At 38.3% G+C, this 23,059-nt stretch overlaps 1 protein-coding gene across 1 annotated transcript in view; it reads left to right on the forward strand.

Moving 5' to 3' along the window:
* Positions 1-16,514: 16,514 nt before the first annotated feature.
* The window catches only part of gnptab.S (N-acetylglucosamine-1-phosphate transferase subunits alpha and beta S homeolog), a 39,437-nt gene continuing 32,892 nt past the window's right edge, over positions 16,515-23,059 (forward strand). Inside the window, exon 1 of the mRNA XM_018256066.2 lies at positions 16,515-16,905. Within this exon, the coding sequence (XP_018111555.1) occupies positions 16,777-16,905 (129 nt within the window). The 5' untranslated portion in view covers positions 16,515-16,776. The remainder of the gene's footprint in view (positions 16,906-23,059) is intronic.

Here is a 23,059-nt window from a genome sequence, read left to right on the forward strand (position 1 = left end):
TGCTGAAGACCCGAAGCGCCAAAGACCTGCAGCCGAGAAAAGACCCAAGCCACAAAAGGAGCCAAAGCTGAAGATCCAAAGCTGTAAAAAGACCTGAAGCCACTAAAGGAGGTGAAGAAGCTGCCATCGCAGAGGGCAAGGAAGAACCTAAGGTAAGTTCCACTGAACACCAATGTGTTTTTTTTTTTTGTTATATTAAACCCATGGGCACCACTGTGGTGTGGGGTTGTTTGGGGTCTAGGGCAGGGCCTGAGGTTGTGATATCTGATGGTGGCCCTAGTGGTCAGGCCCCCCATAAAAGTTAAAACATTTGGTGGCCAGCCCACCAAGTTAAAAAAAATCTTTAGTGGCCAGTCCCCCCCAAGTTAAAAAAACAAAACAAAAAAATGGTGGCCAGCCCCCCCCTCAAATTAGAAAAAAGTTGGTGGCCAGCCCCCCCAAGTTAAAAAAAATCTTTAGTGGCCAGTCTCCCCCCCAAGTTAAAAAAAAGTCATTGGTGGCCAGAAACCCCCCCCCCCAGTTTAAAAAAAAAAATAAAAAAATTGGTGGCCAGCCCTGCCAAAATAAAAAATCATTGGCGGCCAGGGTTCCCCATTAATGTATATAAAAACATTGTTGGTCAGGGCTTTCCCCCTATAAAAGTTAAAAACAATAATGTAGCAAGGGATTAAAAAAAAAAAAAGATCATTGGTGTTCAGTGGAAACTTAACTTTAAAATTTGGCATGCAGTCTTCTTCCTTGTAGGCGACAGCAGCTTCGTTCCCCTCAGAGACTTTGGCTCTTTTAGGCTCCCATTTGGCTTGAGCCCCCATTCGGCTTTTCAGTGTCAGCCCCCATTCAGCTTCAGCCCCCATTCAGCTCCCGATTGGCTTTTCAGCTTTGGCTCCCATTCGGCGGCTCCACTTCCCCAGCCTATTTAACCCTAAATTTAGGGCTGCTTCACTTTTTAAAAGATGCAGTAAAAAAAACATTTTTACATGTGTAGGACAGGAAAATATAGGATGTTTTTTGAAGTTACTGTTCCTTTAAGTAAAATATTTTGAGGAGTGCTTGGTTTGTTCCTGTAATTGATGACTTATTGTCTGTTTAACTTTAATATGACATTCGTTTCTAGACCAACTTCCTCTATAAATGCTTTGTTGATTTCCTTGTCTTGCAGAGATTAGTCATGCGCTATGAACACAAATGCCCTGAAATATCGCCTCCAACCTTTTTTACAAGCGTGAGTCGATCAAAGTCTAACTTTCAGCTAACTATAAAATCTTACTTGAAATAAAAAACAAACAATGTCTGTGAAGCATAGTGGTGTTAAAACTGATGTAAATTACATTTTCCATATTCAAACCGAAATCTGCCAACAACCTTCAGATTTAATTTTTTGTGAAAGAAAAACTTTTTACAGACACTATTGTGAATATGTCGTTGAAAATGACAAAAATGGAGAGGAAAATGACAATTTTCCTGACATTTTTAAAAGGCAGTAAAGCTGGCTGTAACTCTTCTCTGTCCTCAGCTTTACATTTCATCCTTCAATCTCCAATCACCCGCTTTTAGTATAGGGGACTCATAACCATATTTATGCTTATATATTTATTCATTCAATGTATATGCATACCTCCCAACCTCTTGATTTTGACAGCTCAACCTGCAGTCCAGGGTTTCTAACTGAAATGTCCAGAGTTTCTTTTTGATCTCCTGCACTGATGCCAGAAAAAGATTTCTAAAACCTAATTAAAATAGGAAACGCTTGGCAGAGAGCCTAGAACAGCCAGCAGCTGCACTGAGATACTTTTGTAACAATTTAGGATAAGCAAAGTAGCTATTTAAGATAAGCAAATCTCTTGGGAGAACTGAGACTAGCAGCACAAAAGGCAAAACTGTTATAACACATAAAACATTGCACGAAAACTCCCAGATATGTTTTCATACTTTGTAATTGTTTGTAAATTTGTAAAATAGACATCGTAATTAGGGGGGGTGTCCGAAAATTGGCATGGCTAAAATTTCAACGGGCGGCTCACGTATTTGTCCCTCTTTTCATTTTTCAAATGTTTTACTTCCCCTATAACAGGAGGCAACATGGATATAACGGGCATGGTTCTATCCTGCATTCATCAATTGAGGTGAAAAATGATAAAGTGTGTGTTCTCCCATACTGGCCTTTGAAAGAAATTGGGAAATCTCTTCTTTGAAACACAGCAATCGTTATTATAAGGCACGGGTACAGTTTAGAGACCCCTTAGTAGAAAGAGTTTTGTACAAGACAAAAATGTGAAACTGTCTTTCTAAAAATACAAATTCACAGAGGACCATATAGGTTTGTTAATATGGTAAGAAATGAGGCCAATCTATCTCCACTTTTATTTTGTATTACTATTATATTTTGTATGAATTCAACCCATGATGTCCCTTCTAAGTTTTAGGTATTTAGTACATATTAGATGTGGTTACTACATTATTTTAGTTGTATATGCCCTAAATAGCCAATGCTGGGTTATGCTGGGATTCTAAACTCTAAAAAGTAATTTAGGGTGTTTACCCATCCTAAAAATGAAAACATCATAACCCTCAGGGGTTTTCATACAAATGATCACATTCTTTGACATGTAATACATTAGTTAAGCATCATGACCTGCATTTTGGTATGTGCAGCTCCTGTTCCTTTATTTTATCCAGAAAACCTGGTTGATCCCATGCCAGAAATCCATTGAACCATTTCTTACCTTTGCACCTTAGATTGCTGAATGTGAAACAGTGCAATTAGCATCATCATTTAGCATCAGATTCCATGACATGTGAACCTCATATTCTGCTTGATGATTTGTGACAACCTCTAAGCTTAGCTCCCTAACAGCTGCCTAGAGAACACTGAGCATGTGCAGTGCCACTGACACTTAACAAAATCCTAGATGCTTCTGTGCAAAAGTTTGAAAGCTTGGATAATTACTTTTATAGAGATGCTGGACCTTTATGGTGCTAAAGCAGTAAATTCAGTATATAACATATTGCATGTATAGCCATATTTGTTTTAAGGCTTAAGTATCTTAAGTTAGTAAACATTTATTTCTGTGAAGCGCTAGTATTTAGTATCTCTTGCTTAAAAATCCAAAAGTACAGAGAATTATGGCCATTACTCACATATATGCATTACTCACATCAATGGGGTTATTTATTCAAATCTGAAAATTTATCTTAAAATGTTCTTAAAACCACTTCAACCAAATTCCTGAGCACATTTTTTACCATATTTATCAATAAACTTACTCCAAAAAATCTGGTGAGAGAAAAGACTAGATTAAATCATTAAAAAAATCCAAATCATACAATTTTTTCACATTTGATGGCCAAAAACTATGCAAAACCCTGCTGAGAAAATAATCAAAAATTTTTTAATATTTTATGAATGATAAAACTTATGAAGCAATGCAAATAACTTTTATACTGTAAATGTACTTTTATAAATAGTGCACCCAAAGCCTTTACATAGGATTTACATTTTTACAGTAACTTCAAAGAGGGGTAAAGAGGCAACATTTCTCTGCCTTGTTTTGGCTTAAAAACTAAATGCACGTTTTTATAAATATACACACTACACAGAATCTTTGTAACTAAATGTACAATGTGGCAAGTCTGCTTCACATTCTTTACAATGTTTCCTGTTCCCTAAATATTTGTCTCTGTGAAAATAGAACACTCACAGTAAAAAAATGCATTATCTCTGTTGTGTAGGAAACGAAACTTAAAAGTCTGTTGCCTGTTGACATGAACCAAGGGATTCAGATTAGTCATTTGAATTATAGCTGAACTGTGCTCAGTTACTCATTTGTCCCCCGATTCAGTGCTCTCACCAGTCTAGTGTAACTGGACTCTACCAAAGATTTTGCTTTCAACATAGACACAACACTTCGGTGAGGCAGAGGACACAGTGTCATTAATGACATTTGCACACAATTCATCAGACGCAAGTAGGAGTGCCTATAGAGCAAACCTGGAATTTCTACTTACTCAATGCAAGTGTAAAGTGCAGGTCTCTCTTACCAAAGTGTTCTGCACTTAGAACCATATTCTGCAAGCAGAATCATATATCTATATATATATCTATATATATATATATATATATATATATATATATATATATATATATATATATATATATATATATATATATATATATGATAAATTAACTGCAAATTGAACTCGTGAAATTGTTTGTCACTGGTAAATGAACATTCTACAATTGTATGATGACCCCTGGACAGCCCATAAAAAACTGCAGGGTGGAAAAATCCTTACATTTTATACTAGCAATCAAAAATTTCTCTGCTTGAAGAATTTTTTAGAGGAGCAGCAATTCAGGTGTTCAGTAGTGATGGGCGAACTAATTTGTCAGGCATGGATTTGTGGCGAATTTTTGCGTTTCGGTGCCCGCAAATGTTTTCTCAAAAATGTGGTGAAAAATCACAGTGGAAAATTCACTGTAACAAAAAAATTGTAGCGATTCAAAATTGTTGTGTGCATAAAAATTTTCGTGAATAAAAATTATTAGAACCCCCATTGACTTTAATGCATTTCGACAAAAAAGTCAAAATAGATGCGCGTCAAAATGATTTTGACGCCCATTGACTTCAATGTTTTTCACAAATTTTTCGCAGTTTTGGGCATCACTAGTGTTCAGTTTAGAAAAAAAAAAAGGCTTGAGAAAGGGTCCTGTGAGGCCCGAGTCGTTGCCACATATTGTCTGCTCACATGTTTTGAGCCAATAAACTCAGTCTTTGAAAATTATTCATTTCGCAATGTGCTGCAGTATATTGGACGTTTGCATTGATTTTCTGACCCGTGGCAGGTTGGATCAAATACTGTTCAAGCACCATGATCCGAAAGGATTCGTCGCATGGGGTCAGAGCACTCCATTAGGTCAGGGCTCTGTGCATGCCAATCAACTTCCTTTCACATTATCATCATCATTATATTTATATCAGATGGGCCAGGCCGGCCAGGCCCCCTAGGCAACCTGGCAGCCTCAGCGTGCATGTGCAGAAGCGCAATAGACAGTGACAGTCGGGGGAGCAGGGACTGGACTAGGGGGTCGGCGACAGAGAAGGTACGTACCTGGCCCCCCCAGTTTTGCGCCCTAAGCACTAGGTGGGGTCAGCCCTGATCTTTTCATCTTCTAAAGCAGCTCTGGGAGGGGGGGGGGGTCACAAATTCTTGTTTTAACTGTTTTAAATTGATACATTTAGTTGATACATTTGTTATCTTTGTCCCTACTGAACAGAATCCCTGAGTTTCATTAAAGGCAGCTGTTAGAATTTATACATTAGTTACAAATATTCCACAGATGCTGCTTAGAAATATATCAACAACTAAATGTACCAACGAAATGTAACAAATTGAAACAGTTTAGAGTCTGCCTTAGATCACTGAGCTGCCAGACTGTAACACTAGAGACAGGAACTCTTGGTAGAACGGTAAAAAATAAAAGATGGAAAGCAATTGAAAAAAGTCATTGTTTATGGTAAACAATCTGAAAACAACGTAACTGAAGTGTGTGAAGAGTGTTTAGAAGGTGAACAACCCATTTAACTGCTTACTACTTGCTATGGGGTTTTTGCGTAGGGTTTTTGTACCAGTAGTATAAGGGATTACAGCAATTATTTTGGCCAGTGTTGTTCTTTACATTTATATTCATATTATATATTTATTATATTATTCATATCTTAGCACTAATGTTGCGGCTTACCAGTTACCACAGTTTTGGTGTTATTGTGTGAGTCAACCCAATGTAGTGGCAGGCGAAGATTATTTTGTGGCATTTCCTGCAAGCATTGTGGCAACTCGAATCTACTGCAAGATAGTTTCAGTGGTATACAGGTATGGGATCCATTATCCAGAAACCTGTTATTCAGAAAGCTCAGAATTATGGAAAAGTCGTCTCCCATAGACTCCATTATAATGAAATAATCCACATTTTTGAATATGATTTCCTTTTTCTCTGTAATAATAAAACAGTACCTTCCAAACTAAGATATAGTTCATCCTTATTGGAAGCAAAACCATCTTATTGGGTTTTTTTGATGTTTACATGATTTTCTAGAAGACTTAAGGTATGGAGATCCAAATTACTGAAAGATCCATTATCACGTAAAACAGAATTCCCCAAATTATGGAAAGGCTAGCTTCCATAGACTCCATTTTATCCAAAATTTTAAAAATTATTTCCCTTTTCTCTTTAATAATAAAACAGTACTGTGTACTTAATCCAAACTAAAATATAATTAATCCTTATTGGAGGCAAGGCAATCCTCTTGGGTTCATTCAGTTTTCACATGATTTTCTAATGGACCTACGGTATGAAGATCCTAATTATGGAAAGATACATTATCTGGCAAACCCCAGGCCCGAGCATTCTGGATAATAGGCCCCATAACTGTATGTACTTAGAATTAGCTGAATTAGCTAGCTGGAAATGTTTAATCAACGTATATAGGAGAGTTGCATAGAATGTTTTTTTAAAGCTACAGAAAGCAGAAAATGAGATTTGGCCTGTCATATAAGGTGATGCTATAGGACTGATTATTAAATTTTAATGCTAATTGTGTTGGTTCCTGAGCTGCCATGTACAAATAATCTAAATAATTTACTATTCAGCCTTGTATTGTGACATTTCTATGATATACAGGTATGGGATCCATAATCCAGAAACCCATTATCCAGAAAGCTCTGAATTACGGAAAGGCCATCTCCCTTAGACTCCGTTTTATCCAAATTTTTTAAAAATTATTGCCTTTTTCTCTGTAATAATAAAACAGTATCTTGTATATGATCCAAAGTAAGATATAATTAATCCTTATTGGAAGCAAAACCAGTCTATTGGGTTTATTTAATGTTTAAATGATTTTCTAGTAGACTTAAGGCATGAAGATCCAAATTACAGTAAGATCCGGTATCTGGAAAACCCCAGGTCCCAAGCATTCTGGAAAACAGGTCCGTACCTGTATATATTAAGTATAGTGAATGTTAGCCCCTAAGCTCAGTAACTGACAGCAGCAAAGAGCATGTGCAGTGAGTTAGTAGAAATTAAGATAGGAAGCTACAGTGGTATCTTTACTACTAAAGGGCTGTAGTTGCCTTGGGCTGGTACAGAATGTACAACATTCCTGCCCTACTTTAATTAAGATGACCACAAATAAGCAAGGCAGTCAATCAATTTAGTTAGTTTAAATTTGCAACTATTTAGAAAAAAACTATTACAACAGGCATAGTATATATTATCAAGAATGCTCTGGACCTGGGCTCTAATAGATAATGGCCCCTTCGCTAATTTGGATCATTAGACCTTAAGTCCAGTAAAAAACATTATGGAAACAGCTCAGCATAAAAGTACAATTGCGTAAATAGACAGGCTGTATAAATAAAAAAAAATAGTTAACCAAAAATGTAATCTATAAAGGCTGCTGTGAAAGTCTAACATAATAGTCAGAACACATTTTTCTTTTTGCCTGCATTCATGAAATGCCAAATCAGGCATTTGGGCCATTCTCCGCTCCAAGTACCTGCACTCAATTGGAAGCTCAGTCAGTGTTAATACACTCAGGGCCGCCATTAGAAATCACGTGGCCCCGTACAATATAATTTTGGGGCCCCGTGGGCTCCGCCAACACAAGCGCCCAAGCCCCACCCCAGATCCCGCCCACTCCACATCACAGTTAAAAGACCACACATACATCAGCGCTAAAAAAGTAACCCCCCACACAAGTTATAAAAACTATTGATGGTCAGGGCCCCCTTATAAGTTAAAAAAAAACATTGGCGCCAGGGCCCCCCAAAAAATATTTTTTATAAAAACATTGGTGACAGGGGCCTATAGAACATTAAAATAATACATTGGTGGCCAGGGGATGAAAAAAAACACAAATTGGTGTTCAGTAGAATTGAACTCATGGCTTCAGGACTTCAACTTCACCTCCTTTCGTGACTTTCGGCTGTTTTCATGACTTCGGGTCTTTTCCATCAAAAAGAGGTTAGACTAGAGTCCTGCATTGATTTCTGAAACCAGAACCTGCATTTTTATCAACTACTCATCCCGCAAGTGCCTTTTCCACAACACGATCCACAACACGCTGACCACCATTAAACAGGAAATGCTGTTGCTGCCAACCTTAAATTACATCATAACATCATCTACATATACATCATCAGAAGTAGGCAGGGGAAAAACATGTAAAACAGCAATGCCAAATTCAGACACACTACAAACATTGTAGGCCCTTTATTTTAATAAATAGAAATACCGCTGCAATACATTTGTTTTCAGAAATACATGCTAACAGATGCAAGAGGGAAAACCAAGAACATTTTTGGACTATTACACAGGTAAAAGCAGTTTAGGTGCGCCATTATTTTCAGTGCTTAGCCCAGAATATTTAAGAATGTAAACATTAAGCTGTATAAACTTTGTAAAAATAGTAGATACTTAAAGAAAACATTTTAGAAACACTTGAAACACAGCACTCAGCAAGCTGCTATTTTGTGTAGGTGCATTCCTATGAATAGGCACTGTGGCAAGAAGAAGCTGGTACATCAAACCCGCAAACTGTATACAGAAGTTGGCCTGAACCCGACCAACCTGCAGGTCCTAGGCTGACCCGCAATTCACTAATAGGCATAGATAAGCAATTTCAATGACTGTAGGAATATCCTTTAGGCCAATACACAGTAGGACTGTTACTGTAGAAATAAAAATCTAAAGCTAATTAATAATTAAGCTTTGAGTTTATTGTGGGAAACTGAAGATTAATTGGCCCAATTAATCTAATTGGCCAAATGAAAGGTGACTGGCAGTTAAAACAACTAGTGAAAAGGGAAACTGGTCTAACTATTTTATTGCATATCTGGTAGGCAAAACTGGGAGAGTTACATTTGGATAGGCAGCCTGGTTCTAAACAGTGGCTAGAATATAATAAAAGTATGCAATATAATTATTACATATGAAATAAAGCTCCAGCTTGCATCTAGCGTGTACATACAGAGTTGTGCCTTTATATAATTGTAGCACAGCCTTGTACAAATCTAAATTACATTTTTACATCTGGTTGACCTGTTTAGTTTTCCACTGAATACGCTTGCTGTTTTGTTTATTAATAATCAGCTTGTAGGCATTGGCTTTTATCAGCTGAGCTCGACTTTTTTTCCTTTTTGGCATGTGTATTTTAAAGGTGTTTAAATTTGAAAGGGGACAATCTGACAATTATGAGGGTAGCTAGGCTAGGTGACCATGGGCCCCAGTGCTAGAGCAGGACCTTACAGAACAAAGAAAGTTAGAATCAGTTACAGTCGGGAACAGGGTATTTATCATATTGCCCCAACATCATCTGTACTGCCCTGGTCAAGTGCATGCAAGGTACCTGAATTATTCACTGATTTCTAAAACAGACCTCCAGAGCAGTATGGAGGCATATTGCTGTGAAGAAGAGTACCTTAAAGTAAGCTACTAGGATCACTATTAGGGCTCTTGCACACGGCCGTTCCGACCTGCGCTCCCCTGCGTTCCGTTTTTTTCAGCCGCAGGGGAGCGCAGGAATAGACGCAAGTCATGATTTGAAATGGGGCTGTACTCACTCAGGCGCGTGTAGGCGCCGAACGCAGGTTCAGACGCAACATGCTGCATTTTTCCTGCGTTCGGCGCCTACACGCGCCTGAGTGAGTACAGCCCCATTTCAAATCATGACTTGCGTCTATTCCTGCGCTCCCCTGCGGCTGAACGCCAAAAAACGGAACGCAGGGGAGCGCAGGTCGGAACGGCCGTGTGTAAGAGCCCTAAGTTTGCCTAAAGACCCCTCCTTGTCTTTTAGGTCCCCTAATACCCAGCTCTCCAATAGCAACAGTTTTTAATGCCTCACCCCCCATTTGCCCATACACCTCAATGTCCGCAAATTGCAGGTTGTATTATTTTCTGGCAAATATATAATTATGTGTATACGAAATTCGGGGGTTGTGGAAGCACTCTTAAGGCTAAATTAAAGTATATTTAAGTATATTTATAAGCTACTTATAATGCACTTCCCTGGTCCCCTGTCTGTCTCATAAGAAACTCAATATAAATGCAAGTGCATGTGTTTACAAAACAGGGGTTTTTAGTTACAAAATTATGATCATAAAGTTGAAAAGCCACCATACCACATCAAGGTAAACCCCATATGGCGGTCCCTAACTTATTTATCTGAGGTCATAGTATAAAAAGACTTAGTTCTCTGCATAATAGCATTACCTGTATTCAGTGTGTGTTGAACATTGGTTTCAGTCTGAAGGCTAAATCCTCCCCCGCCCACAACTCCCGAATTTCGTATATAATTATTTGTGCCCTGGTAGCAACCTATCCCTTTGACACCAAATATTCACACACCGCAGGGCTGATAAGCAATTTGTGTCCAAGTACATAGCTGTATATGGGTCTTAAAATCTTATAAAAAGCAGAATATACTGTAACTACACCATGCAACTCCACATAATGCTGTCTGAATGTCAGGTGCTGGTATGTAAAATGCAGTGTATTTATAAAGCCATGTAAAAAATTACACTGGCATAGTGTATAATTCTAGAATTAGCTTTAGAAAAAATGGTGTTGAGCTTTGTTGTTTCTTTAACCATTTTTATGCCACGAAACGTTGCAAAACTGCAGCGGAAAATTTGCCATGGCAAAAAATGATTGTGCCCATAAAAATTGTAGTGAAGTAGTGTAGTGATTGTATTCGGATGCCCATTGACTTTAATGCATTGGGACAAAATAGTCACACGTATAAAAATTGTTGCTTACATCAAAATTGAGCCGCGTCAAAATAATTTTGACGCCTGTTGACTTCAAAGCAAATTTTTTTGCCGTTTTGCGAATTTTTGGTGAAGCAAAATGGGACAGATTTGCCCATCACTAACTATAAGATGATGTTAAAGGACCAGTAACATAAAAAAAAATGAAAAAATTTGTTAATATACATAGAAAAAAAACATCAAGACAAATGAAACTTTAAAATCAAAGCCTTTATTAAGAAATAACTTACCGAAAATCCGCTTCCACTCCTCTTCAGAAAAGGCGACACAGAGACGATCCATTGTGCGACACTCAATTTATCCTCCCTGGCTATCTCCTATAAGGAAGGCAGGGAGGAGAAATCGAGTGCCGCATAATGGATCGCCCGATTGCTTTCTGCAGTGGAGTTTCGGTAAGTTATTTCTTAATAAACACTTTGTGATTTTAAAGTTTCATTTGTCTTGGTGGTTTTTTTTTCGATGTATAGTAGAAAAATTTTACTTTTTTTTTTGATGTGACTGGTCCTTCAAGCAAACATCCACACAGAGTGCACTGCAGTAGAATTGAAGAAGGAGGAATGCTGGTGAGAACCCTTTTTTTTACATTCTGCAAGGTATTTTGATTGTGATTTTGAGCATTCACCACAGAGGGTGTAAAGTCATGTTTAAGTTTATACACAGCTTGATCAATACATGCTGTTTTATACCACTTATCACTCTTAAAATATCTAAAACAGCCTAATAAATATACTTCATTGATCCAGTGCAGCTTTGTTGAGCAGATCTTTCCCCTCATATGCCCATCTAGGGTGGGGGCGATATCAGGTAATTGTTGGCTCTAAGGCTAAATTACAATGACGGGAATTACGACAGTAATATGAGCCGCCGAATCAAGGACTACAGCCACTAAACAATGTTGTCCTTGATCGAATGGGAAAATCAGTTGTGCCCGTTCAACATCTGGCTGTTTGACCCCATCAGATGGCACCCGTACACGGGCAGATACGTTGCTGAAATGGTCTAAATAACTTGAATCGGCAGCTTAAATCTGCCTGTATACGGTCACCTTAGAAGAACTAATGCTTAACTAAGGACGTATTATAGTAGAAAAGTTATACCAAGGCAACCACAGCCCTTTAGTAGTGCAGATCTGTGCCACCAAAGATGCCGCAGTAGCTCCCCATCTTCTTTCTGCTGATTCACTGCACATGCTCTGTGCTGCTGTCACTTAATGAGCTAAGGGACCAACTCACAATATACTGAAATAGCAAATATAAATGTCACAATATAAAGGTGATTATTAAATAATTCATATTATTGGTACATGGTAGCTCAGAAAACAGCACATTAGCATCATATTAGCATCAGACTTGAATAATCAGCCCTGTAGCATCAGCTTATATGACTGGAAACCCTCATTTTCTGCTTGATGATTTGTGAGGATCCCCAAAATTCTCAACAGCTGCTCAAAGTCCACTGAGCAGGTGTGCCACTGACACTCCTAACAAAATCCAAGGTGGGAAACTCCTGTAACAACTTTGAAGGCCTGGATCATCAATACTATAGAGAAGCTGAACCTTTACGCTAGCTTCATATGTGCAATATATAAAATATGGCATTTCTAGCCATATTCACTTGGGTTTAGTTCGTCTTTAAGAAAATTTTGGGAGCCCGTATGTGATCAGTACATATTTTACCTTTATTGGCTGGGGTTATGTGTCTAGTAAATGACGTCTGCCAGGATAGAGTAGATACACAAATGTAATTCAAAGGGATTAGGGGATTTTTACAAGTCCTGGACTAGAACTTGTTTCATTTCAAATAAATACAGTGAACTTAATTTTACATGCCCTGATTTTAAGTTTTCCTGCATTTTAGAATTTTGTGCATTTTAGTTTTTTTGTGTGTTCCCACCAATTTAGAATGCATTTCAATGGGTGCTTTTCTTTGGTTTTATATAATGTCTTCCCAGTTTTAAAACCAAAAATTTGACCTGATGTTCCCAAAAATGATGTTCCCTTGAAAAACACAAAATTTGTGTTCTACTGTAATTTCTATATTTTTTTGTTACTGGTCTTTTAATAAAACTGTATCATAGCCAGATCTGAGTGTGGTATGCCAGCAGCTGCAGTAACATTATTTGCTGAGTAAACAATCTCAGACAGTGTGAACCTGTTACTGCTGACATAAGCAAAGAAGCCAATAAACACAAAGTTGAAACAAGTGGTTCTTAAATGAATCAAAAGTCCCTAGTCTGATAATGCGTAATTAGGGATTTTTCTGTGCCAGAATTTTGGAGGCGAGCACATAATCAGCTGTTCTGGTTATCAGGTTCCATACCTGAAGTGGATAATAAATTCCAGGTATAAATGTTGCAGAGCTGCACTAAATGCATTTAAATTAAAAGACTTCAAGAAGTGTCTGCAGTTTCTCACATGACCTGAACGTTAAACTATCCCATCAGGGCTGCAGCACACAGCAGCAGTAAAAAGATTTAATGTATTACCTAGAACTACCCACCAGATGGCGGTATTATATTATAAAGTACAATACACTGCAACTTTCAAAACCTCACAGCATGTGATTCCCATGTTCCCTTTATACTCAAATCAAGGGACATAAGGATGAAAGGTGATGAATATGCAAAAAGAAGAAAAAATATCCCAGTAAATGCTCAGGCAATCACTACTGAATAAAATAATATCTTATCATATGTTTCAGGCAAAAAAAACAAAACAATATATATATATCATATGAGTGAGGAGCTCTCTTGTGGAAATTGAGATGTAAAAATGTGCAAAGGAAAGGCAAGAATGGAGGCTCAGCTCCAGAATATTCTCAAGGGATCAGCCTGTTTGGATTGAACTTTCAGATTTTAATTCACCATTTTTGACATACCTGTATATGCAGTATTATGGCCAGTGGTATAACTAGCGTGTGCCAGGCCCCCCTACAAAAATATTTTGAAGGGGTTGGTTACAAGGCAATCCCTACCTGGCCTCCACCCACTCCCTGCCCCTTGGTCTCCAACCTGCCTGCATCCCCCTTCCCTGTCAGCAGGTAGGAGTGTGGCTGGGGTGGGGTTATTCTTTTCACTTATAGAGGAAGCAAACCCTCTATAGTTATGTAGTTATGCCACTGCATGTATAGTACAGTGAGTGATGTATTCCTTAATTGACTAATAGCAAATTGAAGAGGTTTTGCTGTGCCTTATTTGATTGATTATGTATACCTTATTGTTAATTGATCTGTGCGTGTATGAGTACCCAGGTACTAAGCTCATGAGTGTTACTGTACATGGGGTGTTATTTATTTCATTTTAAACTTGAAGATAGAAAGTCAGTATTCTATTCCAGAAGAGACAGGATCACTTTGCCCAACCTGCAGCCATATACGAACATAATGAAGGGTTCAGAAGGCCTCCCCCAAAAAATATGTTATATATGTGAGAAAGAATAAAATTCTGTGTGTGCAGATTCCCCAGGCTATCAACCTGGCTGGGTGACATCTGCATCCTTAAACCTGTCTGCATTCTCCACCATTTGTTGGGGAACTTCAAGAACCAGATACCACTTGAGGTAAAGATACAGTTTATTACAAATAAATGGATTCATGGATTCTGAACTCCCAAACAGCCAGAACTCAGAACAAAGAAATCACAGTGTTCTTATAAACTTGGGAAGATTTTACAAAAGCACTTACAGGCATAAAAGGGCATTACCATTGCGAGAGCAAAGAGATATTTCTTCACAGCACAGGAAAAACAAAGAACTGCTCATATAACCAATGATATGGGTCTTCCTCAAGGTTAAGGCGGTAACGACCAAGCTAGCTTGAAAACAGAATCCATTCAGGTGAGGGGGGCTCCTGGGGGAATCAGCATACACAGAATTTTATTATTTCTCAGATGTATGACGATCCTGTTAATTATATCCTTATACAAAACATAATACACAAAAGCTATGAATAGCTTGTAAATGATATCCTTATAAACGGTGAGCTCTGATGTCATTTCTGTCACATGACTCACTGAAATTTGTGTATTATAATAAATAAAGTACCCCCAGTTTCAAAATATGAGGATATTAGAAGTTACCTCGGAGTTCCATGACCTGTATAAAAACACTCGGCCTTCAGCCTCGTGTTTTTATATGGTCATGAAACTCCTCGGTAACTTATAATATCCTTATATTTTACAAGAGGGAGTACTTTATTCACTATATAAAAGGTGCACATTATTGTAATCAGTTATAATTAGTGCTTATCAATGTGAAATATGAGCATATAAAAGTCACCTTGGAGTTCCATGACCTATTTAAAAAGCACAAGGCCAAAGGCCTCCTGGAACTCCTCTCCGATTTATAATATATTTTAAAATACTAGTTACATTATTCACTATATAGAAAGAAAGCCTTCTATAGGTAGTCACCCCAAGCAAGCATCTGCATTTTTAGCAACTGCATGAAACCTACAGTTTGAACATTGCTGGTAAATATAGGGAATAATCTAGGTAAATATATTATATATTACCTTGACAATATAATGGCACAAGTGCTTTTCAATATCTGGATTATGGAACTACATGGTGACTTCCATTACAGGTATAGGACCCGTTATCTGCAAACTCGTTATACCGAAATCTCTAAATTACAAAAATCCCAATTGTTCAAATTTTTTTCTCCGGAAGAATAAAACAGTACTTTCTACTTGATCCAAACTAAGATTTAAGAATTAATCCTTATTGGAGGCAAAACACTTCTATTGAGCTTAAATAATGTTTTAATTAGTTTAACCAGACTTAAAAGTAAAGGGATCTGAATTAAAGAAAGAGAAACAGGTCCCATACCTGTACCATGTTTTACAAGGCAATAGATTATTTTCTACAATACAAATGTTTAAATGAGTTGTGAGGGCTCAGAATAGCCCTATTGCATGCCTCCCAGCTGTCCCCATTGGATAGTCATGGTTTTGACAGCTCAACCCGCAGTCCTGGATTGTTACTGAAATCTCCCGACTTTCTCTTTGATCTACTGCACTGAACAGCCAGAAAAAGATACGTTTCTAAAACATAATTGGCTTTTGGCAAAGAACCCAGAATATGTGGCAAGTGCTCTTAGATACTTTTGTAACAATTTTAGATAAGCAAAGAAGCAATTGTAACTAGGGTTGCCACCCGGCCTAGCCGGTAAAACAACTGCCAAGACCGGGCCCGGTATTACAAATTTAGTTGCCGGTAATTTGTAATACCTTTAAAAAAAAAGCCCTTGGCCCACCCCCAATTCGCTCAGAACTTTTTGTCCAGCCTTCTGGCCATTGCGCGTGTTGCTCCGCCCCTTTAGCATCACGGTCCTCCCCCTTTTGTTCCTACCCCCCACCGGCCGGTAACATTTTTAAGAAAAGGTGGCAACCCTAATTGTAACAATTTAAGGTAAGCAGGCCTCTTGGGGAAACTGACTTGCAGCTTAAAGGGCAATTCACCTTCATTAGCAAAAATGTAATAAAAAACACAGAAATGTGTTCAAACTTTCATAACCTGGAAAAAAACGAACATGGTAATTAGGGGGTGTGGCCACAAATCGGGCGTGGTCAAACATTTTGGGCAAATCTTTTTCTTCCTATTTCCAAAATGCTTATTGACTGGAGCCTTCAACCTGGCCTGCCTAAAACAGATATCGTTATACAACAGATCAAGAACGCTGGCACAACTGAAAATGAATGGAAATCAATGCAAAGCTAACGAGCTAGGAAGCAAAATGCAACTGCCTCTGTCACGTGTCGATTCGAGTTGTCTTGGAATCGGCGTTCTATTGCTTCTGCCTAGACTCAGAAAGACGCCAATGTGAGGTAGGCAATCTCCTACTCGAGTCTGGTTCCGGGATCCCCCCCAATGGCCCGCCTATTGCTGACGGCTACACGTGACAGCGAACCCGGCTGAGGAGTAGGATTATAGGGTGGCATGTTGCCCGACGTGTCATGCTGCTCAACTCCCTCCTGAAGTTGCTGCAGAGGCAGACTTATACCTGCCTGTCCCACAGGTATGGGCTGTATCTGTGCTTCGGTGGGCTGCTGCTTCTCGTCGTCTCCGCCCTGCAGTTTGGAGAGGTCTGTAACTCACTGCCTTCTGTCTGTCTGTCTGTCATGTGCGTGATGTTTACAGTATAGAGAGGGGTGCCCATAGCAGCCAATCACCTTTCACGGGTGCAGAATGCCTTCCTGTGACAAACACTGCCCCCCATTCCCAGTGCAAGTTGGTAGGATGAAAACATATGTTTGGATAAACATAAAGAGCCCCCCATGTCTGCCAGTGCTTCACTTGGGTTCATATACCTTCTGGGTCCCCCAACAGTTGTACTTCTCTATATAAGGCATGCCCCATGAGTTCCAGGAACATCCAACCTGTGACTTCCAGTTATTACTGAACATTTCACATCACAATCAAGTTTGGAGTGCAGTAGTTCAGCAACATCTGAAGGATCGTATCATTAAAGGGGTTGTTCACCTCCAAACATTTTCATCAGTTCAGTTGGTTTCAGATAGTTCATCAGAAATAAAGACTTTTTCCAACCACTTTCTATTTGTGACCGTTCTTCTAATAAAGCTTCATTTTTCACCTTCTAAAGCAGCTCTGAGAAGGGGCGGGGGTCACCTTCAAGGTAACTTTTAGTATGTTTTAGAATGGCCAATTCTAAGCAACTTTTCAATTGGTTTTCATTATTTATTTTTTATAGTTTTATAGTTATTTGCCTTTTTCTTATGACTCTTTGCACCTTTCAAATGGGTGTCGTCGACCCCTTCTAAAAAGCAAATGCTCTGTTAGGCTACACATTAATTGTTATTGCTACTTTGCATTACTCATCTTTCTTTTCAGGCCTCTCGTATTCATATTTCAGTCTCATATTCAAATCAGGGCACGGTTGCTAGGGTAATTTGGAACCTAGCTACCAGATTGCTTAAAATGCAAACTGGAGAGCTGCTGAATAAAAAGCCAAATAACTCAAAAAACCTTAAATAATACAAAATGAAAACCAATAACAAATTGTCTCAGAATATCACTCTCTGCATCATACTAAAAGTTATCTGACAGGTGAACCACCCCTTTAACTGTTCTAAATTGATAAGTTTTAGTTGATACGTAGAAGGAAATTCTTCTTGCACTTGGGGGTGCCGAATGTTGGGCACCCCCAAGTGATTGTATTTACTTACCTGAAACCCCAGGCTGGTGCTCCTATCAGCAGAAAACTGCAGCGGTTCTTCCAGTGAGCACCATGGATCGATTCTCTTCCGTCTTACTCTAACTTCACGCGGCTGTGCATGCACAGTAGACGAAAAACCGAACTTTAACTAAAAAGTCGGCTATTTCGTTCAACTGCACATGCGTCTGCCCCGGGAAATTTGAAGATAGAAGAAGCTGGAAGAGTGTCGCTCCGTGGTGCTCGCTGGAATAACCCCGGGCAGTGCAGTTTTCTGCTGATTGGAGCACCGGCCTGGGGTTTCAGGTAAGTGAATACAATCACTTGGTGTAAAATCCAGGGAAATGTATTATGTATATTATATAAGTGGGCCCACAAAACATCCCAGAGTTTCATTAAAGGCAGCTGTACGAATTGATACAATAGTTACTAATATTCCACAGATACTGCTGAGAAATTTATCAATTAATAATATCAATTAAATGTAGCAAATTGTAACAGTTCAGATTACTGGACTACTGAACTGACAAATTAAACTTTAAACTTCAAACTGCAATTTTAGGAAACCAGTGAAGAATAAAAGATGGAAAGCAATTGAAAAAAGTCTTCATTTATGGTGAACAATCTCAAAACAACTCAACTGGAAAAAGGATTTGGAAAGTGAACATCCCCTTTAAGCTTGTTGTCTGAGATCCAGTCATTGTATAAGGGAAAATAAAATATAAGTGAAGCAGTCAAATTAGAATGCAATGCACTGAATTTATTGGCACAGTCATATAATTTTAACCTTGAATTTGTTTGCTTCTTCATTCTTCTGTTAAACAACCACATGAAGTCCTGAAATGGAGATATTAGGTGGTATAGATTAATGGCCCCAGGAAGTTGCAAGCATTGATTTTATCACACTGTACTGCCTACATTAGCCTAGTACTGCCTTGCAAATAACATTTCAAATTTTTAATTTATGTTTAATTATGCTATTATTGCAAAGCAGCTCAGATGTTTGTATTAGGGTAGGACTACATGGAAGTTTTCGGCGTGATCGAATGCGCTGCAACAAAACGCCAGTGTCAAATCGCATGCAACAGAAATAAGGTAAGATATGGAAATGTTGCATGAAGTCGCAGCCCGATGCGACTGTCGGATGCAGTTGCAGCGTGCAGCGTCTGCAACTGACAGTTGTGATGCGTCGGATCAACGCTGCAACACCATCCAACAATTCATTCACTTACCTTATTTCCGTTGAATGCGATTTGCTCCCTTCCCTTCATATAATAAATTATCTAAAATATTTGAGGTTCAACTCTAATCTTTTATACTGCTGCTATATCACTGTCTCAATACAGTTGTCATGAAACAGCCTCCTTCTCTGCAGCAAACATTTTTTTGAAAAACCAAACTGCCCTTTACCTTCTCAATTCCTGCAAAAGGTGGCCTGTTTTGTCATATTGACTTCCTTGATTAGACAGGATTAGAAACAAACTGGGCAGCACTTCCTTGTTGAAAAGGTGAACCATCCAGTCATGTAAACAGTAAGATTAAGCACGGTGGTATATGCACACCCAATTTGTTGAGGATGCCATAAATGAGAATGATTCTCTCTTGCAATTTATAAATCTTTGTTAATAATTGTAATAATGGTAGGCATTGTATATGTTCATTTTAATCTGATTGCAAGGGCCAGACACTCCAGTCCAACAACATATTTTTGATTGTGTTTCTTGGAATTTTTTTTATTTAATTGTGGTTAAAAGCTTCTACGTGCTATAGAAAATATATAATACAAACATTTTCTGTGGTCCCATTTTTTTTTTTGCAGTTGTGCTTCAGTTCTTTTGAAAAGAGTGTTGGGGTTGAGCTGTACTAACTACACGGGACCTTGCTTTTAAAATAAAAAAAAAAATATATATATATTTGCTTGCAGGAAGTTGTGTAACTACCAAACAGTAATTTATCACATACCCCATTGCATGAACATGCACTTGCAACAGTGGGAGCACCCAATAAACATGCTTACACTAGGATTCTTAGATAACATCTGGTGATCTTGCTGTGTTTGGCAGGGCATATTTCAAGTGTTATTTCTAGTAAAAAAAAAAAATGTCATGTTTTTGTGCCTGGGCCCCATGTAATACTCTATTTTTATAGTTACAAGACTGGTCCTAGGGCTGTTTTAAATATGCCCTTATTCTGTTTGAAGGCTTCATTAAAAAAAATGAGACGCCGGGGCTGTTTCGCGAGTTTTACTGGAAATTTGCAAATTTTTCGGCGAAGCGAAACGGCGCAAATTTGCCCATCACTAATAAACACAAGAAAGAAAGATACTGGGCCCTTTGCATGGAAGAAGTAGAAGAACTACATTGATGACTGACTTTGCAGTTGTTTATGTAAATGAGCTACCCTAGTACTTGCCCCAGGAAAAGCAACTTTAAGGGTCAGGGCACATGCTCATATTCGGGGAGATTGGTCACCCGGTGACATTTCTCCTTTTCTTTGGGGCAAATAATATCCCAGAACTGCCTCTTGCCGGCTAGAATGTAAATCGCCAGCGGGATGGCACTCAGAGCACTTCGTTTTCCGAAGTTGCCCCAAGTTTCCTTGTGAGGCATCTTCGGTCGAAAACTAACCGTTCCGAGTGCCATCCCGCTGGCGATTTACATTCTAGCTGGCGGGAGGCAGTTTGGGGAGATTAGACGCCCCGAAGAAGAGGAGATTTGTCGCCGGGCGACTAATCTCACCGAATCTGACTGTGTGCCCTGACCCTAAAGGGGTTGTTCACTTTCAGACACTTTTTTCAATTTAATTTTAAGGTTTTAGATTGTTCACCAGAAATAAAGGCTTTTTCCATTTACTGTACTTTCTATTTTCTTTTTGTCACTGTTTTTCTAATATTGAAGTGTAAAGTTTTATTTTTCACCTTCTAAATCAGCTCTGGGAAAGGGATATCGCCGACTCTTTAACTGTTCTAAATTGATATATTTAGTTGATACATTTGTTATCTTTGTCCCTGCTGAGCAGAGTCCCAGAGTTTCATTAAAGGCAGCTGTTACAATACAATATACAATACAATAGTTACTAATATTCCATAGATACTGCTGAGAAATGTATCAACTAATTGTATCAATTAAATAGCATTGTGTAACAGTTCAAAACTCTCCTGGATCACTGAGCTGTCAGACCAAAACACTAGCGACACAAACATTAAAACTTAAACTTCCATTTTGGGAAACCGGTAACAAATAAAAGATGGAAAGCAATTGAAAAAATACTTCATTTATGGCGAACAATCTCAAAATAACTCAACTGAAAAAAGTGTTTGGAAAGTGAACATCCCCTTTAAGCTTGTTGTCTGAGATCCAGTTATTGTATAAGGGAAAATAAAATATAAGTGAAGCAGTCAAATTAGAATGCAATGCGCAGAACTTATTGGCACAGTCATATATTTCTAACCATGAATTTGTTCGTCTTTATCGTTCAACATGTTTTGCAATTTCCTTCTTCATTCTTCTTTTAAACACCCACATGAAGTCCTGAAATAGAGATATTAGGTGGTATAGATTAATGGCCCTAGGAAGTTGCAAGCGTGATTTTATCACAATGTACTGCCTACAGCCCAATATTGCCTTGCAAATAACATTTCAAACCAAGAGTGTTAGCTATTTGCTAATTTATATTTAATTATGCTATTATTGCAAAGCAGAGTTTTTTTTTTCATGACCCTTAATGCTTAGAAAAAAAAAAGTACAACTGCCAATACAACCTGGTGCTTGCGTTTCATCACACTTGTCATGGAATCTCTCATTAAGGATAGTAAAGTAAGCCACTAAGTATGAATCTTTTGGGTAGATTGTCCTGTTGCTTCTGATTGTTACTTGGCTGTGGTTCCCAGCTTTCTCGTGTTTCACTGCCAGCAATGTAGAATCCACATCACTGGCAAAAAATTTACAAAAAGCTAGCAATGGGAATTCAGCATTTCTGATTTCATTTCAAAGGAATGCAAAATTACTCATTGGTAGGTAACCAGTGTGCTGGAGTAGATGCTTTGGCACTCATAGGAAGCTCTGTCAATCGCTGTCCAACATCCACAATTATTGCCTGAATATAAGCCCCTGTAGAAATAAAAATAAAGCATGTGTGCAACAGTCATGCAGTCAAGTAGAATGTATGCATCCTTTTTTACAAACTAATAATCTTGTTTTTTTTTTTCTTCTCCAAAAAAGCTGTTTGTTTGCACTGCCTCACCTATGGCAAATAGCTTAGGGTGCTTGTATAACCCTCATGCAGTTCAGCTAGTTTGCTTTCTACCATATGACAAAAAGTTCTTTCTGCAGTTCTGTTTGAGAAACCACAGTCCAATAATTTCCTGGCAAACATTTATAAAGTATCAAGGGTAGACAACAGTAAAAAAAACATTATCCAATGTATTAAACAAAAGGAACAAATGTGACAATGGCATGTGCACTTTATTATTATCATACCATTTTTCTGTGTGTAAAGGAGACTGGTCAATTTAAGAAATTATTCCAAATCCTATTTTATAAAGTTAGTTAGCAAAATAAACTCAACTTAAACTATATACATTATTTCAATCTTGTTATTTTTAGTCTAGGAATTCACAATCACATCAAGCAGGCAGCCACCTTGCCTGGTGGTAACTGTTTTTAAGGCGAGGTTTGCATTTTCCCAAAATCTATGCACCAGAATGGGGTACCCGATACCCATTCCCACAAACTGGCTTCACAATTTGATTGTGAAAAGGCAGTGGAAATGTGGAGTGCAATGACATCTAGGAAGTGCTGAATGAAAAGAATTGCCTGCCCTGCCTCTATGCCTGAGGCATAAAGAAGAGGCAGGCAATATGTTACATAGTTATAGTTAAATTGGGTTGAAAAAAGACAAAGTCCATCAAGTTCAACCCCTCCAAATGAAAACCCAGCATCCATACACACACCCCTCGTTACTTTTAATTAAATTCTATATACCCATACCTATACTAACTATAGAGCTTAGTATCTGAATAGCCTTTGATATTATGTCTGTCCACAAAATCATCCAAGCCATTCTTA

Source organism: Xenopus laevis, chromosome 3S, assembly GCF_017654675.1.
Source record: "Xenopus laevis strain J_2021 chromosome 3S, Xenopus_laevis_v10.1, whole genome shotgun sequence".
NCBI classification, from domain to species: Eukaryota; Metazoa; Chordata; class Amphibia; order Anura; family Pipidae; genus Xenopus; species Xenopus laevis.